Below are 25,363 nucleotides of genomic sequence, written 5' to 3'. Positions count from 1 at the left end.
GAGTTAAATCTATTTGTATTCTCGAATACTTTGGCGACGTTTCGCGTCTTGAAATATTCAACCGAAGTACCGCCATGTATTATACAACACAATTTGAATATGGTGGTATTTGAAAAATAATCGATTAAACTCGATACCTCAGGACAAAATAATCGATTATTTTTGATCATTCAATTCTTAAACGGCGGGAACAGCGAGGACGTCACATGACATGAATTGTCGCCGTTTTACCGCTCCTTAAATAATCAACCAATTATTGTTGAAAAGAGTCATTGACATTTATCTATCTCTCGTTAACGGATTATTCGCAAAAAAGGGATCGAGATGGCTGTTCAACCAAATCAACAGTTCAACATGGGTTAGTAAACAACAAACATAACCACACTAATTAAAAAGGCACCATTTACTTCACACTACGTAATCATTATTTTCACTTTTAGACAATGCGACGCAACAGAGCTTTATCAGATTCTTTAAAAATCTTCCTGAAGTAAGTATTCATCATCTTACCTTGGCTCAATTTACGGTCCAAAATTAATTCCAACCTAACCACAAGAAAACTAAATCGCACTTCGGATAAACAAAATCACAGTCTGAATGTATTTCAAGATCTGCATTGGATACCCTCCATGCAGTAATAAAAAAGTGAAGCATATTATTCGTCGTCTACTCTATTCTACTTTCAGTTTTCAAAAAAATTATTCCAAATCTATTTCTAGTGCAACTCCTCAGTTTTCTTGCTAAAAAAAATATTTGTAGAGGGTATAATCATATACGTCAAATATCATTGTTAATGTTGAGAATAGAATAAATACTAACCAACGTATCTGCTAAATGAATAAGCGATGCGATGAATTGACCATAGAAAAATTGAAGAAAGAGAATCAACCTCACTATGATAAATTTCTATCTCTTTGTGGCTAATTCATTTTCACTTCAGACTGGATAAATACCGCAAACTTTTTCTCAAAGCATTTGTTTACTTTAAGTTGCACTTTGATTGCCATATTTCCTACAGAATATTGTCTACTTCGTAACAATATTTGTTTAAAATGAGTGAGTTATGTCAGTAAATGTTTATTAAACGTTCATAATTCCAAACTTAATTTATTCATTCATTTACAAAAATTTTATAATAAAATTGAACCTTCTAGAAACATTTTAGCCAGATTCCAAATATGTCTCTTATATTGAGAAAAGAAAAAATGTAATAATTCAACTACATAGAGTTTTCGCAATTTCTTCTTATCAATTCATGTCAAATTAAATTCTGACCACTTCGAAGCAAGTTGAGATAAGTGCTCATAATTATCATTAGGTCAATACCCTTATTCTGTGCTTGATGTCAGTTGATCAGATTGCTCCTTTATGTTTACAATATTTATTAAACAGAAAAAAAGTTCTCGTTATCGCATATCACTACGAATTCATTATTACTTTTTGCTTAGTTATAATTTGAGGGAATAAAGAAACAGTAGCTTAATTGTATAAAAAAATTTGTTAACTCAGTTAAACGTAAATGACAATGCATTACAATTTCTCGCATATTCATAAAATGTCGTGAAATTCTTAATACTAAGTAAATGTAACGTTAATTCTTTATACTAACAATATTTCATATCATTACTGTATTATTGATGAATAATTTTTTGCCAGACTATCGCAATAATCAATTCATACAAACATACACACGCAAGCTTTGAAAACATATCAGTATTCCGTTTTTTTTTTACCATTGGTTACCTGACACTGTATACTCATTTTTGTAATAGTTAACTTTATAAAAAAAATTTACCTTCTAGTAAGAATACCTACAAAGCATCGAATGGCTTGAAAGCAAAATACAATGCAAAAGAAAAAAGTGAAATTAGAACTGTTTGTAATAACTGATGGCACACAAGATTCTTTGGTCTCACCTTTGTTAGAACATTTTACATTTATATTATTGGCAAATAGCTATGATATTACGTCTGAATTAGTTATGACTGTACAATTATAGTTGGTCAAAATGAAAGAATGTTGATAGTCAGTAGAACTACAGTCATCCAATAGCACTAGTTAACCAAAGATACTTATTGCGCGTTCTCTGGCTTTGTCTATTGTGTTACTAACTCTGTTTCTAAATCTGCGCCATAATGAGGGAGCAGCAGTTGTTGTTGGCGGAGGGACAGTTGTGGATGTAGAAATTGGAGGCTCAGTGGTTGTTGGAATTGAGACCTCGGTGGTCATAGTTGTGGGCTCTGTGGATGTAGTTGTGGGCTCTGTGGATGTAGTTGACCAAATAATTTCGAAAGGTTCCTTGTCGCCATCTACAGGTGGTAATATTGCACTTGGATTTGGTTTAACAGTATTAAATAAATCTGGTTCATGATCACTGTTGTATGGTCCATTTGCTCCGTATGCTTCTATAAATCTGTTTTCAATCTCAGGAATCGGTTGTACATTTTTTGGATTGACATTTGAATCGCCTGAATTCTGTTTGTCAAGTTGACTTACATGGGTGTATCTTAGAGTCGGCTCTTGGCTGGTCGTTACCTCGTTTGGAACATGCTCTACTTGCGAATCCTGCCCATGTTCTCCTTGGTTAACTTGAGGTTTATGTTGAATGCCGTAATACCTATTCCTCCGACGGCCCCCAGTTTTAGTCGGCTGAACTCGATGTGACTGTTCACTACCGTATAATTCTGTATTGGAAATTGTTTCATGACTGGGTTGATCTCCTCTGTTTGATGGGGAAGTCACAATGATTTCTGGTGCACCATTTTGTATATTAGCCATTGATGGCTGTTCCTGTTCTGTGGAAAATTCTTGTATGTGCATTGTTCTGTGTTTTGGACGTTTTGGTTTTGGTTTTGGTGCAGGCTGTATTCCTACTTGCGCTGGGTAGTCCAATACTTGATCTTGTCTGAATTGATTTAAATTTCCATTGTAAATTCCTGAGTTACTTGTTACTTGTTGGTTCAGATCTTCGGACTGTTGACCTCCAACTTGAAAACGATCAAGCCCCCAATTAGTCTGCTGTCCAAAGTCTGAATTTCCACCAGAAATTTGCTGTGAGAGGTCTTCCGTTTCTTGAGTGAGACCCTGTGTTCTTTGGTTCAGATCTTCGGCCTGTTGATCTCCAACTTGAAAATGATCGAGCCCCCAATTAGTCTGCTGTCCAAAGTCTGAATTTCCACCAGTAATTTGCTGTGAGAGGTCTTCCGTTTCTTGAGTGAGACCCTGTGTTCTTTGGTTCAGATCTTCGGCCTGTTGATCTCCTACTTGAAAATGATCGAGCCCCCAATTAGTCTGCTGTCCAAAGTCTGAATGTCCACCAGTAATTTGCTGTGAGAGGTCTTCCGTTTCTTGAGTGAGACCCTGTGTTCTTTGGTTCAGATCTTCGGCCTGTTGATCTCCTACTTGAAAATGATCGAGCCCCCAATTAGTCTGCTGTCCAAAGTCTGAATTTCCACCAGTAATTTGCTGTGAGAGGTCTTCCGTTTCTTGAGTGAGACCCTGTGTTCTTTGGTTCAGATCTTCGGCCTGTTGATCTCCTACTTGAAAATGATTGAGCCCCCAATTAGTCTGCTGTCCAAAGTCTGAATTTCCACCAGTAATTTGCTGTGAGAGGTCTTCCGTTTCTTGAGTGAGACCCTGTGTTCTTTGGTTCAGATCTTCGACCTGTTGATCTCCAACTTGAAAACGATCGAGCCCCCAATTAGTCTGCTGTCCAAAGTCTGAATTTCCACCAGTAATTTGCTGTGAGAGGTCTTCCGTGTCTTGAGTGAGACCCTGCGATTGTTGATTAAAGTCCTCCGTCTGCTGGGTAAGGTCCTGTGTTTGCTGGGTAAGGTCCTCTGTTTCTTGGTTAAGATCTTGTGTTTGTTGGGTGAGATCTTCCTCTTGTGGAGAGATCTTCTCTATCTCTTGATGTCTATTGTCTTCTTTTTCATCATCGAAAAACAATTCATGCACATCTTTAAAATTTGATACATGCGGCACATAGTTTGGCTCCCCTACATCTATGGAGTGACCAGATTCTTGTTGAAGACTTTGTGTCACATCTACGGTTTGTTGGGTAAGATCCTCAACTTGCTGGCCAAGGTTTCCTGATTCTGCAATAAATCCTTCCGTTTGTTGAGGAAGATCTTCTATCTGTTGCGTCAGATCTTGCGATTGTTGAATATATCCTTGTGTTTGTTGAGGGAGTTCTTCCGTTTGCTGTGTGAAATCCTGTGATTGTTGCGTAAAGTCCTCCGTCTGTTGGGTAAAATCTTGTGTTTGCTGGGTAAGATCCTCTGTTTGTTGGGTAAGATCCTGTGTTTGCTGGGCAAGATCCTCTGTTTGCTGGGTAAGGTCTCCCGATTGCTCAATAACACCCTGCGATTGTTGACCAAAGTCCTCCGTCTGTTGGGTAAGGTCTTGTGTTTGCTGGGTAAGATCCTCCGTTTGTTGGGTAAGATCCTGCGTTTGCTGAGTAAGGTCTCCCGATTGCTCAATAACACCCTGTGATTGTTGACTGAAATCCTCCGTCTGTTGGGTAAGATCCTGTGTTTGCTGGGTAAGGTCTCCCGATTGCTCAATAATACCCTGCGATTGTTGACCAAAGTCCTCCGTCTGTTGGGTAAGGTCTTGTGTTTGCTGGGTAAGATCCTCCGTTTGTTGGGTAAGATCCTGTGTTTGCTGGGTAAGGTCTCCCGATTGCTCAATAATACCCTGCGATTGTTGACCAAAGTCCTCCGTCTGTTGGGTAAGGTCTTGTGTTTGCTGGGTAAGATCCTCCGTTTGTTGGGTAAGATCCTGCGTTTGCTGAGTAAGGTCTCCCGATTGCGCAATAACACCCTGTGATTGTTGACTGAAATCCTCCGTCTGTTGGGTCAGATCCTGTGTTTGCTGGGTAAGGTCTCCCGATTGCTCAATAACACCCTGTGATTGTTGACTGAAATCCTCCGTCTGTTGGGTCAGATCCTGTGTTTGCTGGGTAAGATCCTCCGTTTGTTGGGTAAGATCCTGTGTTTGCTGACTAAGGTCTCCCGATTGCTCAATAGCACCCTGTGATTGTTGACTAAAGTCCTCCGTCTGTTGGGTCAGATCCTGTGTTTGCTGGGTAAGATCCTCCGTTTGTTGGGTAAGATCCTGTGTTTGCTGAGTAAGGTCTCCCGATTGCTCAATAACACCCTGTGATTGTTGACTAAAGTCCTCCGTCTGTTGAGTAAGATCTTGTGTTTGCTGGGTAAGGTCTCCCGATTGCTCAATAACACCCTGTGATTGTTGACTAAAATCCTCCGCCTGTTGGGTAAGATCTTGTGTTTGCTGGGTTAAGTCCTCTGTTTGTTGAGTGAGATCCTGTGTTTGCTGGGTAAGATCCTGTGTTTGCTGGGTAAGGTCTCCTGATTGCTCAATAACACCCTGTGATTGTTGACTAAAGTCCTCCGTCTGTTGGGTAAGATCTTGTGTTTGCTGAGTTAAATCCTCTGTTTGTTGGGTAAGATCTTCTATTTGTTGGGTAAGATCTTCTGTTTGCTGGGTAAGATCTTCCGTGTGCTGGTTGATATGTTGGGTTTGTTGATCAAAATCTTCAGTATTCCGTCTATATTGTGTATGATATTGGGAATGCTCATACGTGGTATGTCCACTTGCAGTATCTACACAATCAGGTCCGTGTGCCAGTCGCCCTAAATCAATACCCTGTGTACTCAGTCTTCCAGATTGAATTCTGTAATTCCTGTGATAATTATTACCGACGGTTTTATCCTGGCTCACACCATGCGTTTGTTGTGTTTCTCTATTACTATCAGCTTGGAGGTATCGTCTGTCAATATTCGGATACTGGGACGAAGACGAAGAGGTAGTTTGAAATTGATCATAATGCTGAATGCGGCCTGGTCCTGTTCCTGCATTATGTGATGAAGAATGATGAATTTGCTGCTCACGATTCAAATTACCAGTGGACACTTGATCTTGGTTCCAACTTTGAGACCCGTGATTGCGTATATACTCTTCCTGCTCAGACTGAGAAAGATAATGACGCTGAGTTTGCCGAGTATTTAATTCTGGGTAAATCGGTTTTTGTACTCCCCCAGCACCATGTCCATTGGTATTGTCGTAGCTGCCGGTCATGTGGCCATAAGTTTGACCCCTTTGGTTTCCACTTTCTATTTGCCTATTAATACTGCTCCCAGTCTGATATACACGTTGACTTTCGCTGTCATAAGCACCGTGCCGTATTTGTTGAGAATCTAATCCCAAGTTATCATAGTTCTGTGACCCGTAGTTACCTGTCGTTGACACATGTCTGAAGTTTGTACGGTCTACAGTCGGACTTGACTGTCCGTAATTTCTAGAAGTCTGCTGCACGTAATCGCTATTTGAGAAATGTTGACCAGCTTGATGAACCTCTCGTCCCATAGAATCAATCTGTCTCTGCAGTTGCTGTACTTCTCTTTCAAAGGTTGTAGCTCCATCAGTCCCTGAAATCAAATTTGGAATCCCGCCATCCGAGCTGTAAGTCGAGGTATAATTTTTCCTGTAGAAACGAATTTTTTGCGGTCCTGTAACAACTTGTCCTCGTTCTTCGTACACCCTGCCGTTACCTCCGTCAGTTTTATAAGTGTTAGCTGTGGTCCAATTTCCTGGCCTCAGTGATTCCTGTTCAGACAATCCTTGCTGCGTCGACCAACTGTTGAATCCGGATGTATTTTCGCCAAACTGACTGCTCGTTACGCGTTGCTGTTGACTTCCTAGTCTTTCATCCTGGCTGCTGAATTGATTTGCCGAATGTAAAGAACCCTGCGAAGCGTATGAATTTTCACGGATTGCAGATTGATCGTAAGCAGAGTTCTGTTCCTGGCCAAAACTGCCCTGGTTTGCCGATTGACTACCGTATCGAATGTTGTCAAAATCAAATCCAGATAAAGACGGTACTTCAAAACCACCTGGGTTTCCGCTGCTGTAGCTCGAGGTGAAATTTTTTTTGTAATATCTCACTTGGACTGGGCCTTGAACTTGTTGACCTTGCTCTTCGTACACCCTACCATGACCGTCAGCTGTTCGATACTGCTTCACGTCCCTCCAGTTTCCAGGCCTGGTATTATCAAAGGCTAACTGATTGTGGGGTCCACCGAGTTCACCCTCTACTTGTTGTATCAAATCTTCCAAATTCGCTGACCTCTGCGATAAGTTGTTGCTATTTACCCAACCACTCTGCGTTTGGTAGCCACCGGTAGTATCTGATGTTACACATCTGATACACCCGTTCGGTGCTGAGAACGATTCTACGAACAGCGATATTACGAAAACAGCCACCACTGCTGGCGCCATGCTTGAGCTTTGACCCCTGGAAATAAAAGAATTTTATTCTTATTCAAATTATGATGACAACGTAATTTATATATTGAATAAATTAAAATCGTTTCAGATTAAATATATCATTCTATAGATCGTCGTTAGTCGTTATAAAAGATTTATTGACAGTCTAATGAGAATTCTTGTTTGTAATTATTTTTACAGTATATACTTTTGGCTTTTATTTACGTTATAAAAAGAATTTTGTTGATAACTTATTATTTGCTCCTTTTAATTTTATATCTGTACCGATTGAATACAAATTTCTCCTTGCAACTTTGTTTTGCAATATAACGTAACAAGAGTTTTAACCATTTTCAACAAAGAAGAATTAAATGTGTTTAAACGTATAAAAACGAGTGAAATTCCCGCGAACAATTGCATCGTTTCCGAGTTTTAAATTACAGTAAAATGAATCACATTTCACTATTTGAATATTAAGTACCCTTGGTCAATGCGGTATTGCGTATCAAATACTTAAAATAATGAAACCATATTATGTAAAGATGTAAAGCAATCCATATTTGAAATTAAACATTAGATTTTTCATCAAATATATAGAATCAGTAAAATAAAGTCACGCATTATCAGAATTGAAAATGTAAATGATCATTAATAAAATGCAGAAAAAATAAGAAATTACTTATATAGTACAGTTTTGGATTGACGCAATGTTAATTACCTTATCATGAAAGCTCAAACTGCCACTTTCTTAGTGCGCTTTTATAATTATATCGAGGATGTTAACACTTAAACAATTCACAGATTATTGGCCGTAGCAGTCACCAGCTATTCCCTATATGAGGATCTCCCCCTCTTCGAATCTTGGACTCTTGAAAGTTCTTCTGCCGTCATTCACAGACATCTCTTCTCATTATCCGCTTGTTTACTTAGCATAATCATTTTTTATCAGTATTCTAATGTCAGTCACTATTAAAGATATTACTGATATCTGTTTAATTCGCGGGAAATTATTTGTTCATAAATTCATAGAAAGCTGGATCTTCTGGGAAATATAAAACATCCAAAAAACTTTGTATAATTAGCACATTTATTTTATTTTTTTGCTTTCTGCAGATTACGGCGACCGGTCCATATCTCAAATAATGAATAACTTGCATTTTTCATTGCCACGAATCAGTTCTATATAATTATTAGTTATGCCATTATTATTCTATGAATGTCTCAATTATGATTATTATTTTACTCGTCCCGGTGAGATCCAAGGTAAAGTGCAAGGCTTGGCTTGTCCATCCAGTCACCCAGTCATAGCTTGACCGTGACATAAGCTCTCAGAAGGCAGTTTATGTATTTTTTCAATTCATTAGCTCATCGCACAACCACGAAATGATTGTATACAGTAATGGTAACTGATATATTGCTAATTTTGATGAATAAACCATTCCAAGATTCTATTTTTTCTATTCGCATTCCTCGTTTTCTGAGTAGCAGCAGTAATTATCAAAGTTCATAGCATCCTTTTATAGGTCTGTAGTAAGTTGATGTATGACTTCTGATTTACAATCGTTACTGATTTTTATCACCCGTTTTATCCACCATGTAATTGATATTTCAACATTCATATTTTACATTACTGTTGGTTTATTTTCAGCTCCATGTTGTTTTTTACCAATTCATTATTCAATTGTTGTTACTGTATTAAATATTCTGACCCCAAGCTATTTTATTATTCACTATTTAATAGAATATACAAATATTTATTTCTAATAGTTCTATTTCGTTAAATTTGACTGAAAATCATCTCCCAGTCATAAAAGTAATTAACAGATCACCCTGCAATCAAACGTTTAACAATACTCATATTGCAGAGGAATGATGAATTTTTATCGAGCTCTCTAAAAAAAACGAAAATTCATGTCGAGAATAAATAATATTGTTTATTTCGTTGGTGAGATTTTTACAAAAATATGACTTTTACTGGATTTCTTTGATGATGGACAAACGTTTGTTCGTCGATGTCGAGATTTCCGTAAATTTGTTTTTCAGCGTAACATGCCGTAGTAATGATATGCCCTATCACCCTATGACCTGCTGATAAATCCCGGTATAACGCCATCCGTGTCAAGGTCCACTTTCCCAGAAGCAAGCCAATAATTTATCATAAAATTATTCAGCAAATGTTACATTTTTAATCGGAATATTTATTCCTTTTACGTGTTATCGAATGCTGTCAAGGTTGAAGAATTCTTTGTTAATTAATGTGCTATATAAAGTATGTCTATACAGCCTTATTTTTCTATCGAGCAATGGTTAATGACTAGCCAAAAGTTTTTGATATTAAACTGTTATATTGTACCAAAGATGTAGAATAATATACTGATCGATTTCTTGTTTCTTCTTTCAGAAACCATCTAGTACGATACGATTTTTCAACAGGACAGAATACTATACGCTACATGGAAGCGACGCCTTGTTCGCGGCTAAGGAGATCTACAAAAGTACAGCTGGCTGCAAGATGCTCGGTGCTGGTGAGAAAAAACTTTATTACATTTAATTTTACGGTATTCAATCAACAGTAAGAAATTATTTTCACCGTGATTTATATATCCATTGTTAATCAACCAAATTCATCCCTCCAGAGCCATACAAAACGGAAGGATTGATCCTAAGCAAGTCCAACTTTGAAAATTTTGTTCGTGATTTGTTGCTGGTTAAACAGTACAGAGTGGAAGTGTTTGTTAATCAAGGATCAGGAAAGAATCAGGATTGGATTCTAGAATACAAAGGATCTCCAGGAAATTTAGTTCAATTTGAGGATATTCTATTCAGCAATAATGATGTCGCAGTCAGTACCTCGGTTATGGCTGTGAAACTTGGTGGTGAGGCAAAAAACAGGGTAAGAATATAACAGTCGACGATAAATTTGAACAGCAAAGTTACTTGCCATTGCATCTATGCTTCATGTAATATACACAATTGTAATGGATTCTTGGATAAAATTTAATCTCGTAATTACAGATAGTCGGAGTGAGTTGCGTAGATTCAGTTGAGCGTTTAATTGCTGTTTGCGAATTTGCCGACGACGATTTGTTCTCAAACCTAGAAGCGCTTGTGATTTCCTTTGGACCAAAAGAATGCTTAATAATTCAAGGGGATGGCAGTCAAGAGTTTCAAACTTTGAAACAGGTGATGAATTTACTTTTGCTCGTCTAATAATATATATGTAATAATGTTCTGATTACTCAACGCGACTCTCTGATAATGTCTGTAGTTAATGGAACGAAGTAACATCATGGTCACGCTAAGAAAGAAGAGTGATTTTTCAACGGATTCAATTGTTCAAGACATGAACACGCTTCTGAACTTCAAGAAAGGCCAGCAAAGAAATGCCCAGACACTTGTGGAAATGAATTTAAAAGTGGCTATGGCAGGAACATCAGCGATTATCAAATATCTTGAGGTGACTATCAGCTCTCATCGTCAGCTGTATATGAAATTACAATATATCAATAATATGAATGAAAAAATTTCTTAGGTGGACTTCGTTAGAATTTCTTAGCTATACTTTGCCTGAAAATTCTCACAGTGTTAGTCTCTTCTATGAAACCATCCTTACAATCAAATCAACATTAGGAACACTTATGTTTTCTAGAAAAATATTAGAAACTAACAAATCTCGTTATTTCTAGTTGACATCGGACGAAGGAAATTTCAATCAGTTCAAGGTAAAACAATTAGAACAGTCTAGATTCGTCAGATTAGATGCAGCAGCAGTGAGAGCGCTGAGCATCGAACCACGCTGCGATCTTCCTTCTGGGACAAGTACAGGCGCTCCGAATAGCATACTGAATCTGTTGGATCGATGCAGAACCCCACAAGGACACAGATTGATATCTCAGTGGATTAGACAACCGCTGCGAGACATTGCGTTGATCAAAGAACGACATGACATTGTTGAAACTTTGGTAAAAGACAACGAATTGAGGTCCTCTCTGATGGAAGATCATCTGAGACGCGTACCCGATCTTCAGCAGCTTGCAAAAAAGTTGGCCAAAAAGAAAGTCACTCTACAGGATTGTTGCAGGTGAAAAAAAAACATTAACATTTTTTATTTCAAACAAAAATGGGCATAACTTCTATTAAGGAAGTATGTTCGAGTAGACAGCTAAAAAATGAGTGAATTTTAGAAATCCATATCTCGATAACCAATTATTCGATTCGATTGCCGTTTGTTTTACTTGAAAGTACGTAAATCGAGCTTCATTTATGTCTTTCCTTATTGGAATCAATTATTAGGAAGTATATTGTTTATTGACGAAGCATGTCACCGAACGGAACAGTTGACATTATTGCCAGTAACAATGCTTCTTATTACTTCTTATTACACTTTATTTTTTAATTGAATTTAATAAATGAAATATGTCAATGAAAATACTTAACGAAACTGATTAGTTTCCCAAAAATTACCCAGTTTTCTTCAGTATACTTCTATACACCCCATCTTAAAAGTCGTTTTTATTTTTAATCTCTTACGTAGTATTTTGCAGTATCATGTAATCGTAAAATTATAGATCTATTTGGTTTTCAGAATTTACTTTTGTGTCTCGCACTTGCCAGTACTCACCGAGCAATTGTGTAATGCAAAATATGGCGCGGCGATGAAGGCAATGATAGTAGATCCACTCAGAGAGCTTATTTCTGATATGGATAAGTATCAACAAATGATAGAACAAACTATTGATTTGGAAGCTGCAGAGAAGGGTGATTACATGGTGAAACCAGAATTTAATAACGATTTGCAAGGTATGAACGACTTTTATAAAGCAATTTTTTAAATTTCCAGCATATGTTTAAAATTAATTTTACTTGTCGATAAATTGACAAACAAGAAAGACCTTACATATCTCTGAGCAGCCACTATGCTCGAAAGTGAAATGTGTGCTTTATACAAAAATCAGACAACTGTCGTTTATCCATATTTGTGCAATTGACAGAGTTTGCATTATTGCAGAGCTTAAGCTGAAAATGAATGATTTGGAGGAAGAAATACAAGGCCTGATCAACAAAGTTGCCACAGACTTGTCTCTTGAAGCTGGAAAAGTTCTCAAACTGGAATCGAATCAACAGTTCGGATATTATTTTCGAATAACGTTGAAAGAAGAAAAGTCTATCAGGAACAAGAAAGGCTACACAACTATAGATTCAAACAAAAGCGGTGTGAGGTTTACAAACCAGAAACTGACGTCTCTTAATGAAGACTTCATAAGCGTCAGGGATCAGTATTTGGAAGAACAAAAATCTGTCATTTCAGAAATCATCAACATCGCAGGTTTACGTAAAATTAATTCTCAACTGCACATATAAAAAAATGGCATATTTCTAACATGTGCTTAATAATCTGCTAACTTCTATATGAAAGCAAATATTGTTATAACTTCTTTCCGTTTCTTTTTTACAGCTGGATATACTGGACCAGTTCATTCCATCGGTTCTGTGACGGCTCAGCTCGACGTACTTACAGCTTTTGCATTAGCTTCAGCTAATGCTCCGAGAGCTTATGTTAGACCAGAAATGTGTTCCAGTGATGTTGGCGAGTTAAATCTCATTCAGGCAAGACATCCTTGCCTAGAACTTCAGGAAGGGGTGGATTTCATCGCAAACGATGTTAGCTTCAAAAGAGGTAACTGTAGTGAATTGAAGGGAAAAGAACTGTGTCAGTTTCAGTTGTACGTTTTTTATTTGATTAGAATAAATTTTCAAATTATACAACCAAATTTATGAATACTGTATTTTGATGATGATAAGAACTCTGTTTACAGACGAATGCACCTTTCACATAATAACTGGGCCAAATATGGGCGGAAAAAGTACGTACATTCGAACAACAGGAGTTGTCGCTCTGCTAGCTCACATTGGCTGTTTTGTGCCTTGTGATAGTGCAAAAATTTCAATACTTGATTGTATTTTGGCGAGAGTCGGAGCCGATGATTCTCAAACTAAAGGACTTTCTACCTTCATGACTGAGATGATTGAAACAGCGGCTATTTTAAGGGTATTCAAGGATCCTAGTTCTCCTTTTAGTATTCGCTCAACTAAGACTTTCTTCTAACACTGTGATTGCTTGTTTTAGACCGCAACGTCTAACTCTCTTGTCATAATCGACGAACTTGGTAGAGGAACTTCCACGTATGAGGGCTGTGGAATAGCTTGGTCTATAGCCGAGTGAGTGTTTCACGTTTGAGTTGTGATTTCATTGGTAGAGTTTTCAGAATTATGTAAATTATTCGCAAATAAGACATCCGTACATGCTCCTGAATTACCAGCCTTTCTCTGTTACCCAATTCCCAAAGGACAAGTAAATTTATTATAGATGTATACCTAATATCTTCTCTTTTTTATCTCCACAGTCATTTGGCCACAGAACTCAAACCTTACTGTCTCTTCGCTACTCATTTCCATGAAATAACGAGGCTAGCAGAAGATGTACCAACAGTAAAGAATCTCCAAGTAACTGCAGTTGTCGGAGACAACAAGCTCACTTTACTGTATCGCGTTAAACCAGGTGTTTGCGACCAAAGTTTCGGAATACACGTTGCTAAAATGGCAAACTTTCCAGACGATGTTGTGGAGGTGATAATCACGTTCACATGAACAGCATGTTATAAGATTGAAATTATATTAACATAATTATAAGTAACATTGACAAGGAATGTATCTGAATTCTGGAAAATTCATATTCTCGTTACAGGCCGCTGAAAAAAAACTGATTGAATTGGAAGATTGTCAAAAAATAACTTTTGAAGGCTCGGATGATCCAGCAGCTAGAAGAAAAATTATAAAAGTAAATCTATCATACGCATAGCTGAAAATAACATAAATAGTTCACAGTATAAAATCTAAGTTTAGCAACACTTTTAATTCACAATGATATGGGAATATTTTTAATTTTTTGTGCAATTTTTTTTTAGGCTGGAGACGAGCTGATCGCAAATTTTGCAGCCAAATGCAAAGCACTCGATCCATCATTAACGAAGCCAGAAATTGAAAACAAAATTCAGTTATACAAAGAAGAGATTCTTTCTCACAACAATCCTTATATAAATGCACTGTTGTCGAGTCCGTGAAACGATTGACATTTCGGGCGCTCGGTAAGGAATACAAATAAAAAAGCAAGAGACGAGAAGACCAGTAAGGTAAAAAACTAGTACCTACTATTTCAACGTATAGTTTAGCTTTTTTCACGTAATGCAACCTCGATATTTATTTATTTTTTTTAAATTTTACTACTGATTCTTTCTTTACAATTTTGTAGAAAATATCGAGGAAAAATGTTGTTTTCCACTTGGCTGTCATAATATTATTATTATTATTATTAATATTAGATCACTGTTCCTGTACTTAATATTTTTGTATTTTGAAATAAAATATACAAGCTGTAGAAACCTGTACGTTACAAATTTATTATTAGTTTGTTCGACGGGAATTAATACCTATCATTGAGGCAATTATATACATGATATGTTAATATAAACTCGTACGCTTTGTAAACTGTTCGTTTAAAATCAGTTGCCTTTTAAAGCTTGCCGAGCTGTAACACCCGCGTCACGAGTATGAGTAATCGCAATTACTTCTTCTAAGAAGACTTCGATTTGCAGTTGTCAGGAGCGATGTTATTAACAACGAATGCAAGAAGATAAATAAAACGCCTGTACCGTTATGAATTTGACCTAATGAAAGAATGCACATCTATTTTATGTAGTATGTATAATATATCCGTCAATATTGCATCCATTCACGTGATTATTCGAGCTGAAACGAAATCATCCGTCTTGTTAATCAGGGATAGCAGTAATGGACAATTGTTTTGAAAGTTTGTGTTAAATTGAAAGAGATTTTGATGAGAAAATCATTGCAAAACAATCCCAACAGTGGGCTGTAGAAAATGACCTGCGTCAGTTAGCGTGAATGAATTCCTTGTACTGGATGAGATTACGGGTTAAGTTTCTCCGTGAGTAGCCTACGCCCTTCGTGGGAAAGGAATGCAGCCAAGGGCCGACCAAACCAGTTTATTATGATGCTGCTGCGTTAGTGTGCTGCATACTGGTTTGGTCGGCTACGTTTTTCAGCCCTGAAGGAAAAAATGATCATTGGAATGCCAGAGGTCTGTGGAGTACTTGAAACATTCTTCATTTACCGCACAACAATATCTTCTATGTATTCGTGGATTTTTACCTGGCTTAGAAACCTTAAAATCGTACCCAAAAACAATTTAGCAAGAATTTCCACTAAAGTTCCGTTTTTTCTCCGTGAGAACAAGGACGAGCAGTAATAGTTATACCAACCTTTCTTATCAAAGTGCGCAAGCTAACATTGCCTTGTATTAATTATCAATAGGGAGAGAAAATATTAAACTGTCTGAGAAATTAAATCTTACATTTCGGTGCCAGTCAGATAGTATATAAACTTTATAATTTTCAACTAAAAATCAGTGGAGCATAAGCATTGAGGTAGCTTAATAAACACGACTGTGGTCAGTGGTTATTATTATTATTATTTACCAACACCGGTGTTGTTATCAAAGGAGAATAAAAATCAAGGAAATTCTGTTTCGGTATTTATTTAAATGTATACGAATACAAGATTATACTTAGTGTAGTCATATAGTATAGATATACATTTTTGATAATTACACAGTTGAAGGTAATTCACTAAATATAATATGTCGCGAATAATTTCTGATTTCGATATTCCTAAATTTATATTTATAGTACATGAAATTAATAATACTGTTTTTCTACGGCAGGTTATATGCGTTTATTTATTCATGAAAAAAAAAAGTATTCGCGCAATTTGTTATTCTATTAAAACCAAAATATTATTACCCGGCATACCATCTTGTGCACTTATGAGATTGTATAATTCGTTATTTACTGAAAGTTGAAAAAGCTATTAAAAAAGGTCCTTATTAAATTTGGGACTTCTAAGTGTTTATATTCTAAGTATGGTTATCGAGCCATTGACGAACTTTCTTTGCTTGTTATACTTAATAGCTAAAATTATTCACAGTTTCAGTTTTACGAGTTACTATGTTTCATAGCGACTGTGATATTTTTTAAATATAAATTGTTAATACTACCTAGTTTGAAGTGCTTTCAGTGGGCGTTTTATTTAGATATTAAAGTGTATTAAAATACCGTTTGTGTGATACTATATTCCTTTTTCGGTGTCCCTTGGAACATGGATCCAACTCCCGCGAATAAAAGCCTTAAATTATTGAAGCAGCAAAAAAAAAAAAAATAAATAAAAAAAATCATCAATTAAATAATTGCTTAAATGCTTAATTATTAAGGTAGATCAAAAGTTAATAATTTATTTACTGTACAGTTGGTTCAACGTGTACAGTTTGATCTTGTTTATTTTGCACTAAGTGCTTACTAGAATGATACCGCAAATGCCAGTTGGTAATATACAAGTGAGTGTGAATGCTTTTGAAAATTTAATTCTCTCTCCTATGTTTTTGTATCACTACGTTAAATAAAAAAAAAAATTCTAAACCAAAATAATATTCCGGGTGGTAAGTAATTACCAATCACAATTTCTCATGAGATCATTGTGCTTTGAATATGTACATAGTCAAGAGTCAAGTTGCTATTTTTCCCCATTTAAAGTGAAAACACTAACATTTTTTTGAAAAAAAATAAATAAAATAAACATAATGTTGTTCATGTTTCTTTGTCCAATTGCCTTTGTTTTCCGAATCACATATAATTGCTACAGAAATCTCATTACCGAAATAGTGTTATGTACAGTATGAATATAAGCCATGAACATTACATCAAGGATCGATTAGTATAAAGGTATAGCGAGAATTATATTGTTACTGATTTTGTTAACATGTTAGTATTTTCACAAGCAGTTGTAATTTTTCGCCGGAGGCACAATTACATATTTGATACGAAATGTATCTCAATCACAAACAATGTACCGAATATGCTGAAGATTACGAATTTTTTCTTCTTTTTCTTTAGATACAAAATATATAAACTTCATCAAATTTTCAGAGAAAAAGAAAAACGAATTCGGGACACAGAGAAAAAAAAAATATTGTTTTGAACGGAATAAAAAAAACTAAAAGAAAAAAAACATAAAAGATGACGCGTCTAATGTTTTAAAGCAAGACTGATCAATCCGAACTTCCAGCTCTCAGGATCTTGATTGACAATAAGAACAGCTGGCAACTAAAGAAAATAAATCACAAAATGTCTTTGAACTTTGATGAACTGTGCCTTCACTTCATTGATATGCCAAGAGTCATGTCTTGGCGAAAGGTATAGTAATGCTAGACATTATTCTGGCATTTTGTTGAATTTATAGTTTATTTTATGATGAAAAGCTATGAAATGTAAGCCCGCACAGTCATTGTGAAAGGTTTCCGGCATACTGCACAAGTTGTCAAACTTGGCGCGCACTTGACACAGGCTACCATGTGCCCACAAGGTAAAAATACAACTCCCAGTTCTTCCGTGTAGCAAATTTTGCAAAGCCTTCCGTCATCCGCTCTCTTTTCATCATTCTCCAGGTTGTGATGCATAGAACCCTCGCTTTTATGTGGTCCCAACTCTAATGAACCAGTTTTACTACAACTTTCTCCAGATTCGCCACTCTCAGCAATTGGACAATGTTGTTCAGGCTCAGCTTCTATAGGCCTCTCCACTTTCTTTATGCAGTTCGGTAGAGTCAAGTTCTGCGCTTCCTGGAAGCAGAATGAATTACTTAATAAACAGTAGCCTTTCAAGTTTGCGTCCAGCTATCATTTTTTTTTGAAAAAAGTATTCAAGAACTCGCATGAGATAAATAAGTCTAAAATATTTAGACCCATTACAATGGATATTCTCTTCTGTGCACTTTGTGAAAGGAAACGTACATTCTTACTGAACTCCAACTTTAACAGGCACTTTGTATTTCAAACTTTTAACTTTTACAAACACCCTGGATATTAGTTTTTCCCGCTCCAACGATGCTTTCACAATCTTACAAAGTGGTGCAATGTAAGTGAAATGTTTTATAACAGTGAAAAGAAAATTACAAAATCACGAAATGGCAAATAGTGATACACGGTTTTTCTCCAAAAGTGATTGATTTAATGACCCTCGGCATAAAAATATTTTTTATTTGACAGCAGAAGGTGCAAGTTATAATATTCACCTCGGCTGAAGGCTGTTCCCTGGTGAGACCTTTGACTTGGTCAATGAAGGCTTGTCCTTTTACCATGAATAGATAAAAGCACTTGGAAAACCAGTGGGCGTGTTGTTCCCATGGATTGTCAGTTGGCTCCCAATCTTTAAGACCACCACCACAGTAGTAGCAGAGTGTCTGATCTCCTTTGCCAGTGTAGAAAAATCCTGCATCAGCCAATTCCTCTTTCGTCTGTCTCATAGATTTTGGCCACAAGTTGAAGGTCCTTAGCCTTGCGTCGCGGCTGGCATATTGTGGATGTTTGGGCTCCTTGGGCACACCGATCCCCCAGCTCCCAAGGGTTGCAGTGCTTACGGTATGCTGAAGGTTCGGTGGGGTTGAGCTGAGGTCGGGTCCAAGTTCCGACTCAACATTGAATCCATAGGGGCCACAGACGTCTGTGGTTCGAGGAGCAGAAAAAATGTTTGCACCGTCAGTGCCATAAGGTACATTACCGCACGGTAATCTCCTGACAAATCTGCATCTTTCGGACCATCTCTGGTGTTCGAATTGAGGATCGTCACCCTCGACCCACTTGCAAATTTCGATTTTACATTCGAAACACCTTACTTTATCACCTTCGTTGAGATAGTAAAACCCGGCCTCCGCCAATCTCTTCGGATCCATGAACCTGACCGGCCAATTTGCGAAGCTTCTTCTACGCGCAGATTCAAACCGGAAATCATTATGATCGTCTGTTTCATCGGGAGGTTCACAACGTAACGGCGGCAGGGGTGGTTGAAAGTAAGGCAGCGAGTCTCTGAACCTGGGCGTGTTCATCGCCAAGTACCCACCATAACGAGACTGATAGCAATCAGTCATTTGAAGGCAGTTAAGTGTGCAAAGAATGTGTTGAAGACAATCTTTGTGGTGCTTACCTGAATCTGAAGACAAACAAGAAGAAAACTAATATTATTATTATTGCTGAAGCGGTGCATTCGCATTTCTGTCTACACGAATCCCCACCTTTCTCTGTGTATTACTCATTGTGTGCTTATGTCATTCCTTTTTTGATTATAGTATATCATCTTTGTTTGTTCTAACAACGTTTTGGACTTGCAGTAATTGGTGTTAAGTAGAACAGAAAAAAAAAAATATTGAATTGAAATTTTAACGGATTGAAAATGAGCAAAAAAGACTCTTGCTTGCTTTCAGTCCGAGTTTTAGAAGTCCGAATCTGCATCAACGGTTTTTCTTTGTCGTTAAATTAGCACAGGCCGACACAGTCCGTATCATCGCTTTTGAATAAATCGCCGCAGCTGCTTCTTTCTACAATAAAGCGAACCCCAGGAATCAAAAACGTACTTTGTGTGACCTTTCTTTAGTTTCCGGTACTTGGATAAAAATTAAACGACAATAACATGTATGCATGTACAAAACATCCGTCCGCATCCGGGGCAAAAATGATGTACGACTAATTTTTACGCAAAGAGGCGCCAGAGGGGATCGTAATAGTGGTAAAGAAGGGTTGAGGAGGGGATCGGGGGGGTGGGGATGGGGGAAGAGCTTGAATGGGCGGACACGGCCAACTTTTGCCTTTGTCAATACACGTACCGCGATCTCGCAATTATAAGGTGTTGTAAGAAACGATATAATAATGATAATAACAATAAAAATAAAAAGAAAATAAAAAGTAAATAGGTTGTCTAGCGGCGAGGGAAAGAAACAATAAACTTACGGTAATTTTGAAATTTGTTATTGTTCCAGAGACGTCATCGGGCACGATAAATACGTACGTAGAATGATCGATGACCGAGGTGAATTTACAATGAATTTATCAATGTTTTAAAACAGCAGAACGCGCGAGGACTCGGGTACTTCCATGTCGGGTATGCGGCTATGACGATCGCGCTTCGCGCAGGCCTTACAAAGCGGCGAGAGAGCGGGATCGAGTGGTGCGGTTGTGTGAAACTACCGCCTGAATTTGCCTGGCGTCTCGTTCTCGTACTATAGGTTGTTGCAGCGATCGTGAGGCGCCTTGGCGAGCGTACGTACGGCATAGCGGCGGGCTTGTACCTACATAGGCGCACACACGCGCGAAGCCTGACAAGAACAGAATGAAAGTTTTCGATCCGGCAACGTTGCCAAACTCTCGAGTTCGGCCGTGGGTAGTCAGGATGCGTCCTATCAACCATATCAAGACCTTTTCTCTCTCACCTCTCTCTCTCTCTCTATTTATACAATTTTTATCGCATACTCTGTAGATGTTTTACTCACCGTTGTTAGTAAAAACGTTACATATTTTGCAGAAGAACCGGACAAGTAATAAAATTTCCGACAAAATCACTCGATTTATCATGGATTTTTACCGTATGTGACCTATACGCGAGTGTTATCCGCTGTATTCCGTTCTCAATTCGTAGAACTACTACAAACGTATACCTACTATGTATGGATATAATAGTTGTTGGGAATATACTTATATGGGGTTTTTAACCCAGCATTGTGGTATTTTGCTAAAGTTCAGCAAATACAGCTTATTTTTTTCTCTATCTTTTTTTTTCTTTTCTTTTCGTTACGGAATCCCACGCAGAACGGAATCAAGTTGACGCGCATTTGATGATCCGTAGCGATTACCTCGACTCTAGATATGAATAATGTTGGATAAAATGAGTTCGGAGAAAAAAAGGTGACCTTTACCAGTCACGGTGCCGATTAAATTTGACACTGTCCTTCCAACTACGCTGGTGTTTTACATCTCGGTTAAATAAAATATACGATTAATGTTCAGTGATTATGAAAGACTCGACGTTTTCTTGTTTCGAAATATCTACGAGAACGTTGGTAATAGAGGAAAAATATGGAAAATATACATTTATATATTTTATTTCCTTATTTATAATTTTTGTGGTATATCTGGTGAGTGAGAGTTGAGGAAAACCGATTTCACTTCTACGTTTAACAGCATGATACAATTTCCAGGATAATTATTTCGAAAAATTACAACGACGATAATTTCAGTCGGTTGCGAAGCAGATTACAGAGTTCTTGAGCTCTGTAGCCACGAACCTATCCCGACATATCATTCCCCTACCAACAGGATGTGAAAGCGTTGTGTGTGTAGAAAATGTTATATCCCCGCATACCACGGTCCGGGATTTCTTTCTGTGAGACGAGATCATGCCGAGGATGAATGTTGCATGCATGTAAGGCATACGGTAGGTATATATTTACAAGGGTATATAGACGACCGATTGATGAACGCTGACGTTCATTAGTTACCGGTAGTACATGAAACGATATAACAACAATCAGGAAATGATTGCAAAGGAATGAAAAGAAACGATATGGCAGAATGCATGATTTCATTACGCATATCACCAGCCGGCAGGATTTCGATGACGTGGGCGATTATTCAGAATCTCGTGAAGCCTCGACAATGTGTGCAACCAACGGTATAGCTGTGTTTGTGTGTGCGTGTACAGCTGCGTGCCTTGTCTATAACAATAATGATACGAGCCAGGCTAAGTTATTTACATTCACCGCGACGTGACGTCGAGTCACACGCTCTCATACACGCGGTACAAACACACGAACGGAGTCGAGCGTTAGGTACAAAGGCCCCATTGACGGGTGCTGGGAAGCCCAACGGAAAGGGGCTCAGTTCGAGGAAAAAAAAAGAGGAATTCCTTTCCTCCTCCCTTCCTGCCCACCCTCGAGCTTCTTTGAATTTTGAAATGGCGGGTGCATGTTCGAGCGTCGAAAAATCGTTAACTAACGAATGGATAGCAGATAGCGTAACCACTATCGCGAAAGATTGAGAACGAAACTACACCATCTGTCGTTTCGACGTAATTTCTGATTCCGTTCGATATTTCGACGGGTGATTTTGTATGCGGACAAAGCGATTATCGACGTATCGACGATAAGGTGTGAAGTGTCATCGATATAAGCTGTAGACTGTTCTCAAGAAAATAATATTATTGGTTTGATTATCTTGACGTTTCTGCGAATCTATCGGTCACGGCTCGAAGTTTGTTTAATTGACTGGAGATTATATATATACCGAGTCTTTTGGTATTTAACACAAAGGCTGTTCAAACTGGTAATTTTAACATCGTGGCGCGCGATAATTTTTTTTTTGCCGAGTATAGCGAATATTTGTATGACACACCTAGCTAGCGGCGCGTTATGATCACTCAACTTCCGGCGGAGATAAAAATTTTATAACCGCGATTTTAAAATAGTATTATAGGCCATGCAAGCTTACCGTGAGGCGAACACGAGCAACGAACGCGATCGTTTCACTATGCTGCAGTTCAACGAGTCACTGAGGAAATCGTGGACTTGTAACACAGCACGAACATTCACGCGGGAAGGTTTTTGAGTAAATATTTCCGTGTGCTCGATCGCTTTTAGTTCTGTTTTACCGACGTCGACTGGGATCGATAAGACGGACCGCAAAGTTCTCGTATCGGTTATAAGTCGGAGCATGCGATCGTTCGACCCTTCTGGACCAGCACAAATCGCCCTAAAAATCGATTTTCCCCTGTATCACAGCCTTGTTTAAATTACTTTGCATGTGATAATTAGTAGGTGTAAGACCTTGCGCATTAATAGATGAACCAGGTCTGCGGCTGTAGGACTTAGATAATGAAAATGAATGAGAATGAGTAATACGATTAGCGAAAATATCAGCTTTATTTACGAAGATATGTGGTCAGATATTGTACATCCCTTAAATTCCTCGTTATTCGTTCGTCATTGTATGCATAGAAAATATATAATATATTTCGGGGTCATTCACTCACAATCAGCTGTATAATCTTGCACAAATTCCAATATTCGTTACCGCACTGCGGTAGAATTTTTATCTACAATATTATGTACTGGAAAAAATCCGCAGTAAAATGATGACTTACCTATCTGCAATTCTTTGTGAATTTTGAACATTATATTTTTACAAATCAAATTATATTTTACATTTCTCAAAACAGTTGATCCACTGTTTATTTGTCTTTCTCAATGTTTCTTGCAATAAACCGTTTTCAAAAAAATATCGGAAAAAACAAATGACATGCGTCCGTGCACTCCCCTGCCTGGCTCTACGATTATACAATCACACTTAATATCAACTACGTCAGCAACACATAGATAGATATATGTAAGCTACAGAAGGATTAATTATTCGCTTTGTATAATAGACGCAATATAATCGTAATAGATGAAAAATCATTTATAAATGACGTGGAAACAATCTAAGGGGCACCAGGTGTCTTTTATGCAATATATGTATTGAAGGATATTATTATATTTTCGCGAGTAAAGAGATTAAAGGCGTAAATTGCGAAAATAAATATAAATGGACGAAGCTGCAATATATTGCGTATCACAATTTTTTAGAATCGACCGTCATCCGCTCATTTCAAGCGATGTCTTTATATGTATTCATTGTCCTTGGGCCCCTCCCGTCTTTTTTGGCGCTCGAATTATACTTCGAGGTATGTCGATGTATTCATCATTCCAAAATGACGCCGTGCAAGAATATCGCGGAATTTCCGTCCCCACAACGGCCGTCAGTGCGGTTATCAAATGAAGGAAAAAACAGATCCTCTTGTCTTGTTAATAATCATATTTTCCTGAGCTTTATATATTAAATTGAAAATATGGTATGCTCGACAGCGATAGGAACGGATGTGGAAGCCGCCACACCCTGTGATACTTAACCCAGATATGAACACGTGAACAGTGGTTGCGTCCCAAAATATCCGTTAATATTGTGAGCATGAAAGTTCTCACGTACGCCCTGCTTTTTATGTAATCCTGATGTAATCACCTCGTTATCAATTTACAATTTTAATAATAAAGCGCACCTATCGCCCGGCGCTAATCTCTGGATCGCCTAACTACGCGCCTGCCTTTAATCAACGCCGCGTGCACACTGAAAGCATGTATTTTTTGGATATACCTAAATGTCTAAACTTTGTTCGATTTTCTCATCGGTCCTATGAGATTCTTCAATTTTTAATTATTATTTCATATTTTCGGAGCTAATTATCACGAAATTATGATAGATTTTAGGCCATCGATCAAAAAGCTGACACCTTACCACGTGAGTCGCGGGAGAATTGATGTTGGTCGTTACGGCAGAATTTGAAATTCGAACAATTTCAAACCACGATCCGCTAAACGGCAGCACGAGAAACAAAGATCCGCTGCAAATATAAATAATAATGCTTATTATCTCACTAAATTTTTTAATCAATTTCCCCCAATTTTCCTGCTTTATAGTTTAACCACCGTTGAACTTTTAGTGAAATTGAAATGGAATCACTAATAAATTTTTGCAGTTGGCTGGACATCGAGAGCTTTCAAGTATAAAAAATATTAAGGATAAAATCGTTCTGAAGATTGGATTTGAGAGTTTGACAAAAAAAAAAAAAAAATAAATACATAAATAAATCGAGCCGAATACGAAAAACTTTTATTTTTTCATTTAACAGTACAACACTTTTATAATATGTAAAATAAAAATATTTCTAGTGCATTGACGTAATTTTTGTACGAAATGTAAAGCGAAGTTCCTTCATCACATCTCTTTCCCATTTTTTTCAATCCATGCGCATATAATATATACAAAGTATATTAATTGAGATTGAAGAATCGGTGTATGTACTTACTGATGCGATCCAGAAAAAAGTCGAATTCACAAAAAAGGAAATTAAAAGGTTGTAAACATACAATTAATTCTAAACACTTGTGTACCCAGTGACTGAATGACAGTACAACAAGAGCGCCGTATTTATGTGGTACACTGCCTGATAACCACACAATACAACCTCTGGTATTTGCGGTGTGTGTGTGAATCATATTCACGAAGAATTATTTGAAATTTTATTCC

General features: G+C 37.5%; 3 protein-coding genes and 1 long non-coding RNA gene across 20 annotated transcripts; 2 read left to right on the top strand and 2 right to left on the bottom strand.

Annotated features, from left to right (window-relative positions):
* The first annotated feature begins 174 nt into the window (after positions 1-174).
* Positions 175-14,653, top strand: LOC124309635 (DNA mismatch repair protein Msh2). 4 transcript variants are annotated; one of them, XM_046773460.1, is made up of 15 exons: positions 175-358; positions 441-490; positions 9,692-9,815; positions 9,927-10,183; positions 10,306-10,473; positions 10,559-10,747; positions 10,977-11,371; positions 11,876-12,090; positions 12,299-12,616; positions 12,746-12,967; positions 13,107-13,339; positions 13,418-13,509; positions 13,695-13,917; positions 14,036-14,128; positions 14,256-14,653. In XM_046773460.1, exons 1-15 carry the CDS (start codon positions 325-327, stop codon positions 14,409-14,411), a joined length of 2,769 nt encoding a protein of 922 aa, XP_046629416.1. In that variant the 5' UTR covers positions 175-324; the 3' UTR covers positions 14,412-14,653. The 4 variants fall into 4 exon arrangements, with proteins under 4 accessions (XP_046629416.1, XP_046629419.1, XP_046629418.1 ...); XM_046773463.1 differs by lacking the exons at positions 175-358; positions 441-490 and adding an exon at positions 8,534-8,553; XM_046773462.1 differs by lacking the exons at positions 175-358; positions 441-490 and adding an exon at positions 8,576-8,692.
* LOC124309633 (interaptin-like) lies at positions 1,092-8,158 on the bottom strand. 8 transcript variants are annotated; one of them, XM_046773458.1, is made up of 4 exons: positions 8,009-8,158; positions 4,867-7,318; positions 4,633-4,782; positions 1,092-4,338 (listed from the first exon to the last, which is right to left on the bottom strand). In XM_046773458.1, exons 1-4 carry the CDS (start codon positions 8,014-8,016, stop codon positions 2,059-2,061), a joined length of 4,890 nt encoding a protein of 1,629 aa, XP_046629414.1. In that variant the 5' UTR covers positions 8,017-8,158; the 3' UTR covers positions 1,092-2,058. The 8 variants fall into 8 exon arrangements, with proteins under 8 accessions (XP_046629414.1, XP_046629412.1, XP_046629409.1 ...); XM_046773456.1 differs by having other exon boundaries at positions 1,092-4,530; positions 4,741-4,782; XM_046773453.1 differs by having other exon boundaries at positions 1,092-4,782; positions 4,867-5,187; positions 5,272-7,318.
* On the top strand, positions 4,787-5,166 carry LOC124309650 (uncharacterized). Its single transcript, XR_006909282.1, has 2 exons — positions 4,787-4,884; positions 4,948-5,166. It is a non-coding gene; the product is annotated as an uncharacterized LOC124309650 (long non-coding RNA).
* A 1,235-nt stretch (positions 14,654-15,888) lies between the features above and the next one.
* LOC124309639 (death-associated inhibitor of apoptosis 1) lies at positions 15,889-25,347 on the bottom strand. Of its 7 annotated transcripts, none has more exons than XM_046773477.1 (4): positions 25,143-25,256; positions 24,572-24,677; positions 18,493-19,406; positions 15,889-18,040 (listed from the first exon to the last, which is right to left on the bottom strand). In XM_046773477.1, the coding sequence occupies exons 3-4, from the start codon at positions 19,342-19,344 to the stop codon at positions 17,681-17,683; spliced, it is 1,212 nt and encodes a 403-aa protein (XP_046629433.1). In that variant the 5' UTR covers positions 19,345-19,406; positions 24,572-24,677; positions 25,143-25,256; the 3' UTR covers positions 15,889-17,680. The 7 variants fall into 7 exon arrangements, with proteins under 7 accessions (XP_046629433.1, XP_046629428.1, XP_046629429.1 ...); XM_046773472.1 differs by lacking the exons at positions 24,572-24,677; positions 25,143-25,256 and adding exons at positions 21,848-21,960; positions 22,733-22,971; XM_046773473.1 differs by lacking the exon at positions 24,572-24,677 and having other exon boundaries at positions 25,143-25,347.
* Positions 25,348-25,363: the final 16 nt, after the last annotated feature.

Source organism: Neodiprion virginianus, chromosome 7 (assembly GCF_021901495.1).
Source record: "Neodiprion virginianus isolate iyNeoVirg1 chromosome 7, iyNeoVirg1.1, whole genome shotgun sequence".
NCBI classification, from domain to species: domain Eukaryota; kingdom Metazoa; phylum Arthropoda; class Insecta; order Hymenoptera; family Diprionidae; genus Neodiprion; species Neodiprion virginianus.
The sequence above is the reverse complement of the archived record's forward strand: the minus strand, read 5'-3'. Positions and strand labels throughout refer to the sequence as shown.

Bases quoted from the DNA above. Each gene is read 5' to 3' on its own strand.
- LOC124309639 (XM_046773472.1), bottom strand. From the start codon at position 22,956: ATGCTCCGACTTATAACCGATACGAGAACTTTGCGGTCCGTCTTATCG. The intron at 19,407-21,847 runs GCTGGTGATATG...GTTTGTCTTCAG, and splicing joins ACGTCATCGAAATCCTGCCG to ATTCAGGTAAGCACCACAAA. The intron at 18,041-18,492 runs GTGAATATTATA...TTCTGCTTCCAG, and splicing joins GGGAACAGCCTTCAGCCGAG to GAAGCGCAGAACTTGACTCT.
- LOC124309635 (XM_046773460.1), top strand. From the start codon at position 325: ATGGCTGTTCAACCAAATCAACAGTTCAACATGG. The intron at 10,474-10,558 runs GTGATGAATTTA...TAATGTCTGTAG, and splicing joins AGTTTCAAACTTTGAAACAG to TTAATGGAACGAAGTAACAT. The intron at 13,510-13,694 runs GTGAGTGTTTCA...TTATCTCCACAG, and splicing joins ATAGCTTGGTCTATAGCCGA to TCATTTGGCCACAGAACTCA.
- LOC124309633 (XM_046773451.1), bottom strand. The intron at 4,783-4,866 runs GATCTGACCCAA...CAGCAAACGCAG, and splicing joins ACCTTACCCAGCAAACACAG to GATCTTACCCAACAAACGGA.